Here is an 18,071-nt window from a genome sequence, read left to right as displayed (position 1 = left end):
GTGTAAATTTGCAGAAGCCCGAGATTAATAAATTTAATTTGCACCGTAGTCTCATTACTCTGGGCAAAATACTTTAAATATTTTTAGTTCTTTAACTTTGTATTTCCTTTAACCTGCAGCAGGGGTGTCAAACTCATTTTAGTTCAGGGGCCACATTCACCCCAATATGATCTCAAGCAGACAAGTAAAAGAATAACAGTGGAAAAAGTTAAATTACATTATGATAATGTTTATATCTACATTGTTTCCTTACAAATCTGAATAACGTGAACAACTTGAAATGTCTTGAGAAAAACAAGTGCAGTTTTAACAATATTCTGCATCAGTTTATCAGTTTATCATTTACACATGTGCATTACAACTTACATTACAATTACAAATACACAAAACATTTAATAACAGGTATAATATTGATGAAATTGCATTTACTTTTGTCAAGACATTTCACGTTGTTCATATTTCTTCAGGTTATTCACATTTTTTGTAAAAGGATATTTTGTTAATGTAAACATTTTCATGTAATTTTAATTTTTTTTTTTTTTACACTAAATCAAAGACAAAATCTGCAGTTGTCATTATTTATAGGTTATTTTCACAGTATTTTTCTGGTCTGACCCAATTGAGATTTAATTGGTTTATATGTGTATGTACAAAACCTGAAATAAAATTATTTTTACACTACTGATTGTTAATATCTTCAGTGTAATTTTTGCATTTCACAAATTCATCCTATGGGCCAGATTGGACCCTTTGGCGGGCCGGATTTGGCCCCCGAGCCACTTGTTTGACACCTGTGATCTACAACAATGCACTGTTTTGGTGCATTGGTACATGAAATTGTCATCATTAATAGTGGATGCTACAGTTATTTCAAACAGAATACAAATATATCATTTATAAATTCTATAAATCCATGTTTTGTTTTGTTTTTTTCCCTAAAATCCACATTTGATTGAACAGCTATAAATGGCTGTGAAAGAATACCCTGTGTTTGTGTAAATAACTCGGTATTCTTTTTAGTCGTGTAAACTTTTTATAAGATACGACTCTAGACTTGGGGCTAATGATGTAAATATAATAATAACAGTGTTCTTATTTTGTAATACAGAAAATCATACACAAAAAACTATAAAAATGACTCATAATATATAAAGTTCATAAATACTTCAAAATTTACCAGCGTGGCGTAGATGCAAACTCCATTCTCTGAGGGTAGAATCCTCAATTATTTATCCACCGTCCACTCGTCTATTGACCGTAAGAGTGAAACTGTGTTGAGATTACGCACTTATTTGCAGAAATGTACAACAGCGTGTTTTGTTTTGTTTTTTTTGTTTTGGGTTTTTTTGTAGTTGCCAGGTCTGTGTGTAAACCCCCTCAGTATAAAAGGCCTCACTCATATGTCCATGATGAGGCTCATAATTCACAGCCGAAGCACCCTGAAGTAACAGCTGTAATTACAGTTTGAGTCATATTGCTTATTGCCCCCCTCCACCCCCCCTCCAGGCTTCAGATAATACAGCAGCAGCACCTTAGGCTGGCTTTGTCACAGGGAAAGAAAAGGAGTGAAAGCCTGTTTGTTTAATCTCCCTGTCTCCTTGCCTCCTACTATCTCATCCATAAATGGCGTGGGCTTGAAAGACACATTGGTTGGTTTGTTCTTCTATTGTCCTGCCTTTTTTTTTTCTCTTTTGTCCTCTCCCTCAATAACATGACAACACCCTCCTTCTCTGTTGCCTTTCCTCATCCATTCCCCTAATCTCTCTCTCTCTCTTTCTTTATTTATCTCCCCTCACTCCTGTGGACACTTGTGACCGCCTGCAGGATGGACGATGCCGAGGCCTGCTTCATCCTCAGTAACCGCTTTGAAGTGGACCGCATCGCCGCTGTACGTCTGTCACTGCTTTCCTGCACCGCCACCACTCTTAACCCCTTTATAAGGCACTCATTGAAATACTCTGACATTCTAAATTTCAACCTTAGTGTGACATAACAAGAAGAGCCCGACCGATATGAGATTTTTGGGGCCGATACCGATACCGATATTGGAGGCTAAAAAAAGCCGATATCCAATATATCGGCCGATATCGGCCAATAACCGATATATTGGCCAACACATGAAATAAGAACACTGATCTACACAGGATATAATAATCTTATGTTAGATAATTGTGGACAGGTGGATAAACAGTTGCATAAATCTTTGTTTATCTCACAAATATAATCTACACAACTTTCAAATGCAAACTATGCAATCACAAAAATAATTAGAGCAAAAATATGACTGACCACACAATTATGTTTTCACTCACAAATTTTGATGTGTCTGCCTCACGGCACTACAACTTCTTATGTGGACTAAGGACTAAACTGAGCATGTGCAGAGTGAATTAGGTGAGTCCTACATTGTTCCTGACTGGAGCAACTGCAAGAGTTACAACTGACCCATGTTACAACTGACCCCAGTCTCCCCTACACTATTAAACTGTGAGGTAGACAGGAAGTGCACGGACATGGGTGTGTGTGTGGGGGAGAATACTTCATAAGACGAGGGAGGGGACCATGACGTTCAGAGCGGGGGGGGGGGGGGGGGGTGTTACCATTCCATCCTTGTCAGAGCGCATGGTAGCAGTCCATGATTTTTGGGGTGGGGGGTCAGAGCAGGGGGGATAAGCAGTCCATCCTTGTCAGAGCGCGCGGGGGGGGGGGGGGATGGCGTCATTGTCTGAGCAGGAGTGAAAGTGAAACTAACTCGCTTTAAAGTTCCTCTTATTCTCCGGCCAGCATACATACACAGCAGCAGCAAGCGACAGAATCTCTGCACAGCAAAAAAAAAAAGTTAATATATCAGCCACATCGGCTACATATTGGCTGATGTTGATTAATTGGTGATTAATCAGTCAGGCTCTAATAACAAGACTTTATTACTTTAACTTTTACCTCAAGTTTTACATTTTTTTATTGTTATATTGAAACATGCCAGTAACAGTAAATCTCAAAAACCACAATTAATTTAGGTTAATGACTTTACCGCGTCAGATATCTTTATATTTTATACACCGGGTAACTATTTTTGCTTTGCTCTGACTTAAACTGCGTGCCCATCCGCAATACGTGACCGCCGGTGTTTCTCCACCTTACTCCAATACTTCCATAAAAACAGCTGTCCGGTTAAATCCGGGCTGCCCCAGAGGGTGGGCTTTTTCTTTTTCTCTCTGTGACGAAATGTGTGTTTGATGCTAGACTAATTGATAACTGACTTTTTGCTTGTTGTTATTAGATTAAATTAGATTATCTCCATGAAATGAGCAATAACTAGTATTAGAGTATGTTAAAATGTGCGAAAACATCAGATGAGCTGCATTAATTTTTTTTTTCATAGTTTTCACAGCAAATCAGTAAATACATGTTTTTTTTTTGCTTCTAAAATTAAACACATGGTGTCCAGCTGAGTGGACATTTTTGTAACTCCCTGAAAAATAGGTTCATAAAAAAATTCAATCACATTTTTTTATGCCTAAAGAGAAATAAAAACACTCTGGAAAAAAAAAAAAATCTTGACTAAAGTTCTCATAATTCATGCATGAAAGGGTTAACACACACAGTAGGAGGGTTTGGGTAAAGGTACAGTAAAGTTATTAGGCGGGGGGGGGGGGGGGGGGGGGTATTCGGGAAAGGATACAGGAACAGAGAAGGGAATTAGATAAAGAAGTTAAAATTCCATTACAGTGCAGAAATGACCAAAAATAGCCACTTGCCCGATAAAGGGTTAACATCGCAAAACACTTATATTTAGCTTTCTTGCTCGATTATAAGTCTTGCATACAAGCCTTTTTGTAATCCTCTGGGCTAGCCTGTCTTTTCAGAACCAATTAAAGCAGCTTTGGAAACACTAAATTTAGCTCCCTGCACTGGCTGAGCATTTCAGTGTAATTTCAAAGTGTTGTACAGTAATGCATGCCAAGGACGCTACATACCATTTAACTAACAATCTTGAGCTCATGCTGACTGTTTGAAAGCTCCACTTGTTTTTTTCTTTTCTTCTTCTTCTTGTCACATGAGTCAAGAAAAATCTGATGAAAACCAATTTAGAGTTTAATGACTGGAAGCGCCGTGTAATGTCAAATACCAGGGTTAAGTTGATTGACCATGTTTTTGCAGAATCTGAAGTTGTTTTTTTTTTTTTTTTTTTTTATTATTTCTTCACAATTAGACGCTTTTACAACTGTCTCAGTAGAAAATTCTCTCCATTAATAGTCTCGCCACGTGTTTGGCAGCCTTGGTTTCTTTTCTTAGAAAGTTCGGGGAGTTATTTTACTCTTGAATCGCTGAGAGGACCTTTCAATTGAAGTGTGCTGTCAGTCCTTTAAGCAGATTATTAGAGTGGAGCTCCCATCTGATGCGGCTAATGATGGGTTTCTGCCTCTCTCTCATCTCTTTCTCCTTTCTTTTCACCCCCCCTACCCCTCCCTCTATCTCCATTTTCCTCAGGACCATCAAACCATCCTCCGAGCTTGGGCGGTGAAAGACTTTGCTCCAAATTGCCCCCTGTACGTCCAGATTCTCAAGCCAGAGAACAAGTTTCACGTCAAATTTGCAGGTGGGCAGAGACTGTGAAATCAGATACACTGGCAGCGACTGCGAGTGTTAGATAAAGGTCTGCGTGGATGATGCAACTACTGTTTTTTTGACACATCAGGATGCAGGGTTGACTGATAAATACATCCTTTTCACCACTATATGGGCGATTTTGCTCAAGTTATCACTGAAATACTGGAAATGTGATGATTGATGATGATTTCAGCAAAATATCTCACTAGATAGATAGATAGATAGATAGATAGATAGATAGATAGATAGATAGATAGATAGATAGATAGATAGATAGATAGATAGATAGATAGATAGATAGATAGATAGATAGATAGATAGATAGATAGATAGATAGATAGATAGATAGATAGATAGATACTTTATTGATCCTTTGCAGGAAATTGTTTAATATAGACTAAGTGTGTCCATCCACTGTCATTGATCCAACTCCATGGGTTTTACTGGTGAATCAATGTTGTAGAAGATGATAGTGTTTCCATGGTAACTATGAAGCCACAGTGAAAAATGCAAAATACAGAGGATAACATTCGAATAAATGGTGATAAATCACTTAAAGGTTAACACATAAAGACCCAGTGCTACTTTTGTGGCAGTTACAAAATATTTTTTCTTCTATATTTAACTTTTCTTAAGTGATTGATCACCATTTATTCTAATATTATCCTTTGTAAATTTTTTTTCAGTCAAAATCATGTATTTTCCTATATTTAATTTACTGATCACATAGATGTTCATCAAAGCTTGGACAAAAGTTGAGAGTTATTATATCAGAAACAGAAAAAACTGAAGAAAAAGTGACTTTTTCTGCAAAGACATCAATAAGTGAACATAAAATAGGCATCTCTATCCACTGTCTTTGATCCAACTCCATGGGTTTTCCTGGTGAATCAATGTTGTAGAAGATGACGGTGTTTCCACGGTAATTTCGGAGCCTCTGAACGTCCAAGGGGTGGGGTTTAATTTCGTGTTATAGTGAAGACCAGGGCCCAATCTCAGTTCACCCCTTGGCCCTCCCCTTTATCCCTACCCCTACCCCTCCGTTTTGCGCATACATGTGAAGGGGTAGTGTTGTCCCGATTCTCAATTAGATGGTGGGGAAGGGCATTTGACAGATAAACAGAACATTTGACAGATAAACAGAACATTTGACAGATAAACAGAACCACAGTGCTTCAGTTTCAGCTTCACAGTTTGTCATGTCTTTTATGTATTGTGATTGTCTCCATCAACTCACTACATATTTTTTTTAGTATTTTTTTTTTTTAATTTTCATCAATTACTAGAAATTTCAGGCGACCCCATTTGAATTCCAAGCGACCCCATGTGGGGTCCCGACCCAAGGTTGAAAAACACTGACAGTACATTTTACTCGTGTGCTTCTGTAACATTTGGAGTTCAGGATTTTTACCTGTAGTGGAGTATTTCACTTAGAAATAAAACATATTTTTCTACCTCTGGAAATAGAACATGGTGCAGCACTATCACTTCAAAGATCAGTGATAGGTGAGTATTTTATTCAGTTATCACAACATTCCCATAGCAATAAAATGAGCAGCCCCTTCTGTCTGAGTATTATGACCAGGTGTGTTCTGTCCTATTTTCAACCAGCTGATTTCTAAGACTGAAAAATGTCTTTCCTGTCATGGTGCCTGTGCAGCAGCAGAGCACTCTGAGGCAGAGCTGGACAGATTGGCTGGGCTTGGCTGTAAGCCTTTTGAGGGATTTCTGTGAATTTTTACATTGCCTTTTGGAGAGCGTCCTCCTTTTTTCCAGAAGAAGATGCCAGTCAATCATCTCAGAATGAAGAAGAGCGAAAGAAGAAGAACCAAAACTCTCTGTCACACTTCCTTCTCTCTCACACATCTCTCTGCCTACAGCCCCAGAGAACGTCAAACTCAATTCTAGCTCGCCGCCCTCATCCCAGCTGTCTCTATCAATGATTAACGTTTTACTTTGCTACCTTGGCGGACAAAATCCCTTTCCTTTGATGAGTTCTGCTGTTGCACTAACCTGGCAGACGAGATTTCCCTGCAGGCAATCCTCCTCTGCCCCTGTGGTTCTGTTTAAACACAGCCAGACCCGGGTCTTTGTTATTAGTGGGACAAGAATTATTAGCTAAAAAAGATAAATTCTCTTCACCCGTGATCACATCCTTTTGTACGGAATATAATTATCATGTGGCTCTGCGGGGTGAAACTCCTGCTCCTCTTCTATGACTCAGACGGCTCGAACATGTGTTAAAATATTTTGATGTGTTATTTTACATTGACATTGTTGGACGGCCCCATGCTGTTCTGTGTTAAAATATTCTCTTCATTCATTCATTAGCTATTGTTTCTTATGAAACAGCAAATAGCGGTGCTTTTGTTGGCACAGCAGCCATTCAGTGCTGAATAAGGAAGGTCCTAAATCTCCTTAAGCCTTTATAGGGCACTCATAGAAATATAGAAATACTTTAAAGGGGTCATGTTGTGCTAAACCCACTTTAATTCTAGTCTTTGGTTCATTTATTTGTGTATTCGGACCCTAATAGTTCATAAAGTTTGAATTTGAACCCTCCAGGTGCTGCAAAGTTATCTTTATATTCATTTTGGCAAAAATCAAGTGGATTTCTACAACCTGTTTTAATTCCTTTGTAATTTGTTATGTTTTATAACTAGTTACCAGTGGCGTGGCGTGAGGATTTTTTTTTTTTTTTTTGGGGGGGAACCCAAGTAAGACAAAACCTTTAATCTACATGCTTTTTTTGAAAGTGGTGGACAGATAAGTGTGTATGTCACAGCTTGTATGTATTTAATGTAACTGCAAAAGCTATTTGAGCACCTCGTTATTACCAGGACTTACACACACCCGTTATCTGACCAGCACGCGTATACACACACACACACACACACACACACACAGAGCCCTCCAAAACATGTTATTAATTCATACATTTTCTTATAAATGCATCCCTCATTTTTTTTTCCTGTATGGACACAACTATATATACTTGTGTACTCTCTAATAATATAAATAACACTACATACCCATATCTTGTGTGTAAAATGTAATTGTGAATAAGCAGATTTGTCTATTATTTGGCTGTTTTTCTTTTCTTCTATTATTTTCTTATGGGTTTTTTTATTTATTTATTTATTTATTTAGTTATTTTATTTTATTCTTCTGTTTTTATTTTTATCTTTTTGTTCTATGAGTGCTTTGCTATTTTTTTTATTTCTATCATTAAGTATGTTATGTAGGACCAGGAGTAAGAGGGTGAGGGGGTGGGAAGAATGGGACATGCTTAATGCCTCTGAAATTGAATATTCAAATGTTCAATGTAACTTAAATCTGCACCAAAAAATTATATATACTTAAAAATAAATAAATAAATGCATCCCCCACACACTGCTTAATGCCCAATACAGATTAGACAGTGAAAGAAAGAAGTGTTCATTCATAATCTCAATTAGGAGACGCTTATGTATAACAAGTTAAACGTTCACGTGAAAAATTACTCACAAACTTCATTGTATGTGCTTGGCATATACAAATACTTTCTATATATCCTTGTCGTTTAAAACCAAATGTTCATTATACTACATGAGACAGAAGACTACACCAAGACAACCCAGAGCCAGAACAAGAGGCTATAAATCACAGTCACATCTATTCAGGTAAACCGGTCTGCTGTCCTGTCCACCTGCAATAGAACAACTTCAGTGGACTGACCAACGCAACTTAATCCAGGCAACCGAGGTACAATAAAACCACACAAGAAAAATAACACATACGCCTTTTCCACCAAAAAGAACCTGGTGCCTCCAAAGAACCGGTTTGTTTTTCTATAGGCCAGTGTTTTCAACCTTGGGGTTGGGACCCCACGTGGGGTCGCCTGGAATTTCTAGTAATCGATAAAAATAGAAATGAAAATTAACAATAAAAAATATATGGTGACTTGAGAGAGACAATCACAATACATAAAAGACATGATAAACTCTGAAGCTGAAACTGAAGCACTGTGGTACTGTTTATCTGTCAAATGTTCATTATGGTCAGTTTCAGATGCTGCAGCTCTTTCATAATTCATGTTTGAGTTAATGTTTGTTCACTATTAATTGTCAGCCTTGTAAATCCAAGCTGGACTGACTGTACATATCCTGACCAAGGAAAACAAAATCCTCACTTTGTGCAGTAATCTACACCTGGCTTTTCTGCCTCTGTCCATAATAATATACATTATATAGACTAAATGTTGTCTGAAACAGTGGCAATTTCTCATAGACTGCAAGGGAAGCCCGGCTTCCCCTAAAATTATGAAAATTAAATGGTTAAATATGTACGGTTGTGTTGACATTTTATTGAATACAAATGTGTTAGAATATGTTCATCTCACAGGTGAGTTCGTTCAGAATCAGCTTTATCACAAATCAACAGACTCGATGTTCACTTCTCATACATTCCCGTTATGCTGTTTTCTCATTAGATCTCTGCTCAGTGCATTTGCCCATAGACACTCGGCATTCATTTACTTCTATGGGACTTCATGGAACAGTTTTTTTCATTGCCTCAAAACTGGACAGTAATTGGATAAATGCCACGATGCTGTCCCGCCCCCGGACGCCTGGCGTCTCTGGGGGTGAATGGAGCTGTGGGTGGAGCTCGCCCGGGCTGGACGCCAGGATTCCACAGGCTGATTGGAGGATCAGTCGAAAGGCTGAATCCTGTTTGATTGACAGCTAGTTTGAGAAATACTCCTTCACTTGACAGAGTTCAGTTTAATACCGTCATGCATTCTGCTGTGAAATCAAGAGAGGAACCACTACGAAATTACCTGTTCATTTCTTGCACTGCAAATAAAACACACTCGTACTTCCTTGTTTCAATTTTACATAATTTCAACGTTTTCTTGTTTGTTTGGTATGATAAGGTCACTGACCTTTTTCTTAAAAAGGAACGGAGGGCCGAATTTATGTTTAAATAACTTGACTTTTTTTTTTTTTTTTTATGTAAGCTGACAATGAGCTTCCCCTGTCTGAAAGACGAGCAGCCGCCACTGGTCTGAAATTAACGTTTATTCGCAATATAGTATAGATAAATATTACATGATCAAAAACAAATAAATTTTAGCAAAAAAGATGTCTCCGTTTTGAATGTCTGAGGTCGCCAGAAATTTGTGATTTTCAAATGGGGTCTTGAGCCAAGAAAGGCTGGAAACTACTGCCATAGACGAAGAGCCAAGTCGAGCCGCGTCTTTACGTCATTGTAAAACGTGATGACGTGACTGGGTCTGGTGCGGGAGCTGCTCTCCTGTTTACAAGCCTATACTGCAATCCACAGGCCAAAAACACTAATATTCACTCTGTGGCATGTGTCACAAAATAATTATGTGGGTTTCTATATTACATACTTACAAAAATAATGCAAGAATAGTGTGTAAACTGATAATTAGTGAGGTCAGCACAGCAGCGTTGTTACCCAAGTTCATGTGAGGCACAGGAAAACACGAACAAGATTAACTTTATGCGTTTTAAAAGGGTTAATTCAGTGGCCTCAAATTAAAAAAAAAAAAAAAAAAAGGCTGGAACACGGTTCAGTTAACTTCTCGGGTCAGTTTTACCTTTTATGAACCCACCGAAGAAACAGCGTTTCGGAGACAACACAGAAATATTGTTAGCTTGTTGTTAGCATACCAGTAGCTAGCGTTTTAACGTCCGTACCGTTTGTAGCTCGCTTTAATCTCTATAGTCGGCTTTTTCTGACCCATTAACCATGCGTTTGAGAAACAAAACTCACCAGTATTGTTTTCCACCGTTTGAACCACGGACTCGTCCACAATTCAAAGCCTCCACTCCGTGTCTGCTGTGTCCCAGTTCAGTGCACCGGTAGTCGGATTCACCGGTCCCCTAAAACCCAGTCCAGCAGGTCCAAATGTATGATTGTGTTCGGTGTTGCTGAGCCTAAGCTGTCTTTTCTGGTCCCTGTAGTCCTTCTTTATCTTCTTTAGTTTGTTTAGAAGCTGCTCGGTCGTATCCATCTTTCTTTATATTTTTTCGAACACCGGCTTTGTTTTAGAGGCTCCCTCCAACTGGTCTTGAACTCCAGATGAAGCCCACTGTGTCAGAAAGCACTAGGTCTCCTCCTCTGTCCACTGCTGTTTGTTTTGGCGTCTTTAACTCTTTCTCTAAAAACTCAACTCAACAAAAAAAAAACCCGCTGGTTGTAGTTTTTAAAATGTCGGTTTATTGCTTTCGCTCTTCCTGTTTGGGTCCTTAAACCCCGCCCACCGATGACGCTGTGGTTGCGTCATTGGTTCTCATTCTGGCCTGGTTTAGCCCAGCTGGAAGTTTGACCTTACCTGGAACCTGTTTGGAACCACTTTGGGACTGGTTTGGCCAGTGCATTGGTGGTAGAAACGCAAAAAAACTGGTGCTAACTCAGGCACCGGCTCCAAACCAGCCCTCCAACCAGTTTGATGGACAAGGGGTAACATGAGAGAAATGGAGAAGAAATGACAGCAACACGTCATAGCAGAATTACCGAAACTGATAATATAGGGGGTTTTTTTCTTTTTTTTTTCTTTTTTTTTGGATGACAGCTACAGAGAAAAAAAAAATCCGGGAAGTCTGGCTTCCCTTGGCATTTTTTGTCTTTTTTTATTGAACAATGAACAATTGAACAGTATATATACATAATGACATTACATCAAAGTAGGATAAAAAAAAAATTGTCACACTTCACAAAATATTTTAACATTTCCAACATATAGATATAAGTGTGGGTAAAATAAATAATAACAATAATAATAATAATAATAATAATAATAATAAATCAAAATAAAATTAAAAATAAATTAAAAAAAAAAAAAAGCTTGAGGTATAAAAATAGAAATTATATAAATGAACCCTTTCATGCAAATTGGTCACTCCAGTGGACAGCTATTCTACAGCTGTTGTATATTCATGGATTTTTTTTATTATTTTTTTTTTTTTATTTACACATATCTTTATTAAAGTTTTAAGACACTACATATCTTTTCTGACATGAATTGGTAACATTATGTAGATCTCTCCTGAGCATAAACCCCCAGAATCACAAGCCCTCCCCATAGTTTTCACACAATTTATCTTATTTATAATTTATCTTACTTCTAATTTATATATTTTATTTATTTATGTTTCTGTGCGTCAAAAATTAAACGTGTGGTGTCCAGCTGAGTGGACATTTTTGCAACTTACTGAAAAATAGGTTCATAAGAATTTTTTTTTCATTATTTTTTTTAATGTATTTTTGAATTTTTTTTAAATCATTTTTATTATTACTATTTTTTTTTATTTACTTTTCAGAAGAAATTTTTCAATAGCATTGTTTTTTTCATGCCTAAAGTGGAATAAAAACTCTCAGGAAAAATTTTTGATTAAGGTTCTCATAATTTGTGCATGAAAGGGTGAAATAAGATTATATACTTGACACAGTCTCCTTAATTTACTCACCTTAGAGTATATAATGTTCTTCAAATTACCTAAATAATTGGAAAAAAGTGCTTAAAAACAACAATGTTTGGATGCTGGTGTGCAAATTTAGTGCAATGAATGTGAAATTTAGCAGATATATTAGTATAAGGTTGATGATACATCTTTTTTCTGAATTTATTTTATCAATTTGTGAAAGGCCAAATAAAACATGTTGAAAGTTCAGTTTACAGCAAGGGTCAATTTTGGTGTTTATGAAATTATTTAAATCTAGTGCCGTGACCCGACTTCCCTTAGCGTCTGGGAGAAAATGCCACTGCTAGTTTACGTCATGACATTTGCACATATAAGGTCAAGACTTCCGATGAACATTTCTCCGAGTATGACATAACTGTTTGTCAGCAGCAGCGGTTGTAGTCCATACTGAAAATATGTCCAAAGTTTGAGCCGATTACCTAAAATGTTCAGTTGTTGGTTGTATTATCGAACTAAAGTGGCTGAACAGGACAGAACAGCACAGTCAACACCTGGAGGGGGCGGGGTCATGTGCATTTAAAGGGCCAGCACTCAAAATGACCTTTCTGGTGTCATTACTCAGAAATAGGGTTGAATATGGACCTGTGGAGTTGAATTAATGAAGAATTCAGACCCAAGCAGAGCATTTACAGTTTATGTAGACCACAGGGAAATGTTTTAAAATGTATAATTCCATTTTAAAAAAAAAAAAAAAAAGCAAAATATTACTCCTTTAAACTAAGAAATACCTTAATGTGTTATTGGAGGACCTAATAAGACTTTATTATTTTAGTGAAATTTTTCCAACTTTTATTGTTATGTAGAAAATCAAGGTCAGTGAAGTTGCCATATTTGGTTCCTTACCCCTAAGTGGCAAACAAAAAATAAAAATACAAAAAGTATATGAAAAAAAAAAAAATACAAGAAAAACACATGTAACACATTTTAGAACATTAGAGCATCACTTTTAGAACATTAGACCAACATAAGTGCTGATCCAGACACCTGTCAACATCCACATTATCCCTTTGAACATCATTCCTTACATTAGTACCATCATGGTGCGATTTGAGAAAAAAAAAAGGGGGGGGTCCTTTCTTTGTCAGAGTGTGTGTGTGTGTGTGTTGGGGGGAGGTTACAGTCCATAACTACTGTAACTAATGCTGGCGTGAAACAAAAGTGAACCTTTACATACTTTCATCGTCCAGCTCTTGGATTCTATTCCTCTATTATACAGTAATACGAAATTTTCATAACTTCGAACCCCCCTTTACGGCACGCCAGTGCATGGGGATGTTAACGAATTTTGAGACTGCTGACAGTTCGGGTCAGGTGAACAATAGTGCCAGTAAAGTAGGATGTATGTGAAAGAAAACTGTCACAACCTGCCTGTTATTTCAATTGGTTGGTTTTCCCCCCCAAGGATGAAATTCATTAAGCAGAAGTGGGGATGTAAAAACCAGATGGTGGGCTGATCCCCCCACCCCCCCAGTAAATTACACCCTGTGTACCATAGTATCTAATGCTGAGTTTCCACTGCGTGGAACCAGCTCAACTCGGCTCAGGTTGGCTCGACTCAGTATTCCTGGAGACCGTTTCCATTACAAGATACTACCCACTTTACAGTACCTGGACGTCATAGCGATGCGGCGTGTTATTTTCGTGTCGTCTGCTCAGAGAGTTGCTGAAAACTCACTTGTTGCGTGTTGTCTCGTCTGAATTTTTACGTTGGCCATCAAAGACTGAATCTTCTCGACTGACCATGGTGTAGCTTTCGGGCTGTCATCATGTGGATTAACCTACCGCTATATTTACTGTAAACTTCCACATCTATTTTTTGTAAAACGGCGGGTCACAGAGACGACTCTCTGACCAATCAGTGGTCTGCAGTGTTTATACGTCGCGTTTTAGTATCTGGTCCCCAGTCCTGGAACCTCGGTGAAGGTGATACCAAAAAAGTAGTACCGGGTACCAGATTCCAGGTCCTTTTTCGTAATGGAAACACAAAACAGGCCGAGCCGAGTTGAGTCAAGTCGAGCAGATACCACGTAGTGGAAACAGGGCATAATGCTGCGTTTCCACTACGTGGAACCAGCTCAACTCGGCTCGGCTCAGTATTCCTGGAGACCTTTTCCATTACAAGATACTACCCACTTTACAGTACCTGGACGTCATAGCGATGCGGCGTGTTATTTCTGTGTTGTCTGCTCAGAGAGTTGCTGAAAACTCGCTTGTTGCATGTTGTCTCGTCTGAATTTTTACATCGGCCACCAAAGACTAAATCTCCTCGACCAACCATGGTGTAGTTTTCGGGCTGTCATCATGTGGATTAACCTACCGCTATATTTACTGTCAACTTCCACATCTGTTTTTTGTACAACGGCGGGTCACAGAGATGACTCTCTGACCAATCAGTAGTCTGCAGTGTTTATACGTCACGTTTTAGTATCTGGTCCCCAGTCTTGGAACCTCAACGGAAGTGATACCAAAAAGGTAGTACCGGGTACCAGATTCCAGGTCCTTTTTTGTAATGGAAACGCAAAAAGGCCGAGTCGAGTTGAACTGGTACCACATAGTGGAAACGTGGCATAACAAAGCAGGTACACTCACTGTTCATGCAGAGGTGGACCTTACAGACCCTGGAGACCACTTTAGACCTGAGACTGTTGCCTTATTGTCCTCACTGTTGACGTCACTGTCTTGTAACGTGTGCAGAACTTACCAAAAATAGTCACTTGCCCGATAAAGGGTTAAATTTTGAGCTGGAACAAACTTCATTATCTGCCTTTAAATTTCCCTGAACCTTAAAGTCACCATAAGTAGAGTCAGAGAGTAAATGAGTATACAGTCGCACGGGCTTTACTGTAAGTACAGATCCCATGTTTTGACACCACTTGGAATATACTCACTAAGTGCTAGTGTGGGAGGCATTAATGAGCAGCAGAGACAAGATTTAATTTGATCCACAGAAATAGCTTAATAACAGCTCTGTGTTCATTAGAAAAAAATCTGTTGGCACGATGACCGGTGCAGGAAACCCTTAGGGATCGGAGTAACCAACAGAATTGGGTACAAAGTGTCGATTGATTATCTCCCTGGTTTATTTTTTGAACGGCCAGAGCGAAATGGCCCCCTGAGCTCTACCCATTGTTGCAATGCGGTGTAGATAGCAGCTCGCTCATACAAACAATAACAGCCTACTGATTTAATTAGCTCAACCAGCGGACCTGTGGACAGGATGTTATTGCACTCTGGCAGTGGGTCCACGTAACCACATCTATCACACATATACGCAGCATTACAACTTTAATACCGGCCTGATGGAAAACAGCCTGAAGAGACGACACAAAAAAAACCCAAATCTTCTGAAGCAAAGGCGGCAAAAAAAAAAAAAAAAAACGAGTGTGTTTGTGAGCGTGCACGCGGTGTGTCTTAGTCGGTAATTGGTTTCTCGTCTGGTCTGGGATCAGGCACCTGAAGGATAGGGGGCAGGATGGAGGGCTGCAGTGAAGGGTAAGCAGAGAGGAAGATGGGAAGTGGAGGGATCACAGTGGGGAAGAGAGGTGCAAGAAGGACACTGGAAATTGGATGTGTGGGGTGAAAAAAAAGGCTCAATTTGGTGTGTGACTTCGGTGCTGGATGAGTTCAGGATGTGTGTGTTGTAATGTAGAAGTGAGACAGAGCATGTGTGTGTGTGAGACAGTAACGAATGCTAGTGCTGCATAGATACATCAATGTTTTCATCTTTTTCTCCACAGGCATCAGCTTCCCATTGCTCTTTAAAAGCTTCCACTTTGAAAGAATAGGCTGGATTTCAAAAGGCTGGTGCATGTGTGTGTGTGTTTATATGTGAGCTGCATCATGATGTGGCGTCCTGAGCTTAAAGAACACCGCTACTGTTATCACACAAGACCCACAATGCATTGTTTTAATTGTGTCCGTCATCTCCTTGGCTGCGATCCCACACAGTGCTGCTAATTTATTATTAAACCCTGTTTTTTTTTTTTTTTTTTTTACATCACAGACAGCTGATTGATGCCTCATGTCAGGCTGTGACGTTTATTTCCAATTATTTCCTAATACAGTATGTTTTGCTTTCGGGGCCAAGTTGTGGGTAAACAAGGCAGCTCTAATAATCCACTCATTTCTGAAGATAATGCAATCGACAATTACACAGCAGGGGAAATGGATTCTCTCTGTGTCTGATTCACTGATTGGCTTACTTCAAACATTAATCGCTCTATTGGTTTTTCCTTTCGATGGCGAGTCGTGAGGCAACAGGTAAAAGGAGAGGAGTGTCATCTGTGTTTGTTCAGTGGGGTTTGTTGGCTCACAGGCAGGGCTGTGGTAAGTGTTTGATTAATGTGAGTGAGAGGTGATTCAGGAAGACTGACACTGAATCACTGGGCTGTTGTTAGGTCTTACAACCCCCCCAGGCAAAACCAAAACAAAACGAAAAAAAAAAAAAACTAGGGCAATGGAAGGTTTTTGGATAAAACTGACCAACTGTGTTGTTGTGTAACCTGCTTTGCTTTCAGACTGATCTGTGCATTTAAAAAAATTTTGTTGTTGTTGTTGTTGTTTTAGCAAGATGGATGGATGGATGGATGGATGGATGGATGGATGGATGGATGGATGGATGGATGGACAGACGGGTGGATGGATGGATGGATGGATGGATGGATGGATGGATGGGTGGGTGGATGGACGGACGGACAGACGGATGGATGGTTGGAGAAGCAGATGGATGGATGGATGGATGGATGGACGGACAGATGGATGGACGGACGGATGGACAGACGGATGGATGGATGGAGAAGCAGATGGATGGATGGATGGATGGATGGATAGACGGATGGACAGATGGATGGATGGATGGATGGAGAAGCAGATGGATGGATGGATGGACGGACGGACGGACAGACAGATGGATGGATGGATGGATGGACAGACGGACAGATGGATGGATGGATGGACAGATGGACGGACTGATGGATGGATGGATGGATGGATGGAGAGGCAGATGGATGGATGGAGAGGCAGATGGATAGATGGATGGACGGACGGACAGATGGATGGATGGATGGACGGACGGACGGACGGATGGATGGATGGACGGATGGATGGACAGATGGATGGATGGAAGGATGGATGGATGGATGGATGGACGGACTGACGGACGGACGGATGGACGGACAGATGGATGGATGGATGGATGGATGGACGGACGGATGGATAGATGGTTGAACTTATGGATGGATGGATGGACAAAAATTCAAACCAGCTGTAGAGGTGATCAGTGCTAGTTTGCAGTATTTTCGCCTGCATGACCCGCCCTAATCTGCCTCTGATTGGCTCATCAGTCCTCATGCTTAAAGTTAACCAATCTGATCAGTGAAGGCAGCGAGTACTAGCCAATTAGAAGCAGAGTAGGGCGGGTCATGGCTTCACCATCCAAGGGGCAAAAATGGTCAATTTGGCTCAGGTATACTACTGAATGTTACGCATCAGGAGGGATTTAGAAGTGAGTATACGCAATACTGACAGAAAAATCAGTCGGTGTACTTCATATATCTGGACTACACCACTGGGTCTGACGCACTAAAATGAGTTTGACACCACTGACTACTAATGTTTTCAGTGTAAACTTTACACTCTGGAAGTTCATCCCACGGACCAGATTGAAATCCATGGTGGGCTGGTTTTGGCCCACGGGTCGTATGTTTGACACCCCTGGTCTGGGAAGTGGAATCATGCCATATTAAATGAACCGCAGAGCTGTCAGCAGCTTTCAGAGGAAATGTTCCTTCAGTAGAAATTAGTTCCAGTGAAAGCCAGATCATTCTAAGTGGCAGCTGTTTTTCAGACGCAGCCTCCAATGTTCGAAGCAGCGGCACTGAATGATCGGACGTCTGATGTCATATGTGATGGCTTTTGAAGGTATTTGGTTTCTGGGCAAAACAAGTTTAATCATTATTTCACCTGTAC

At 39.6% G+C, this 18,071-nt stretch overlaps 1 protein-coding gene across 1 annotated transcript in view; it reads left to right on the top strand.

Moving 5' to 3' along the window:
• Positions 1 to 18,071, top strand: part of LOC115424997 (potassium channel subfamily T member 2-like) — a 207,578-nt gene that overhangs the window by 133,230 nt on the left and 56,277 nt on the right. The window contains 2 exon segments of the mRNA XM_030142425.1: positions 1,825 to 1,888; positions 4,492 to 4,600. Of these exon segments, the coding sequence (XP_029998285.1) occupies positions 1,825 to 1,888; positions 4,492 to 4,600 (173 nt within the window).

Source organism: Sphaeramia orbicularis, chromosome 8 (genome assembly GCF_902148855.1).
Source record: "Sphaeramia orbicularis chromosome 8, fSphaOr1.1, whole genome shotgun sequence".
Classification (NCBI taxonomy): domain Eukaryota; kingdom Metazoa; phylum Chordata; class Actinopteri; order Kurtiformes; family Apogonidae; genus Sphaeramia; species Sphaeramia orbicularis.
This window is presented reverse-complemented; position numbering and strand designations above follow the sequence as displayed.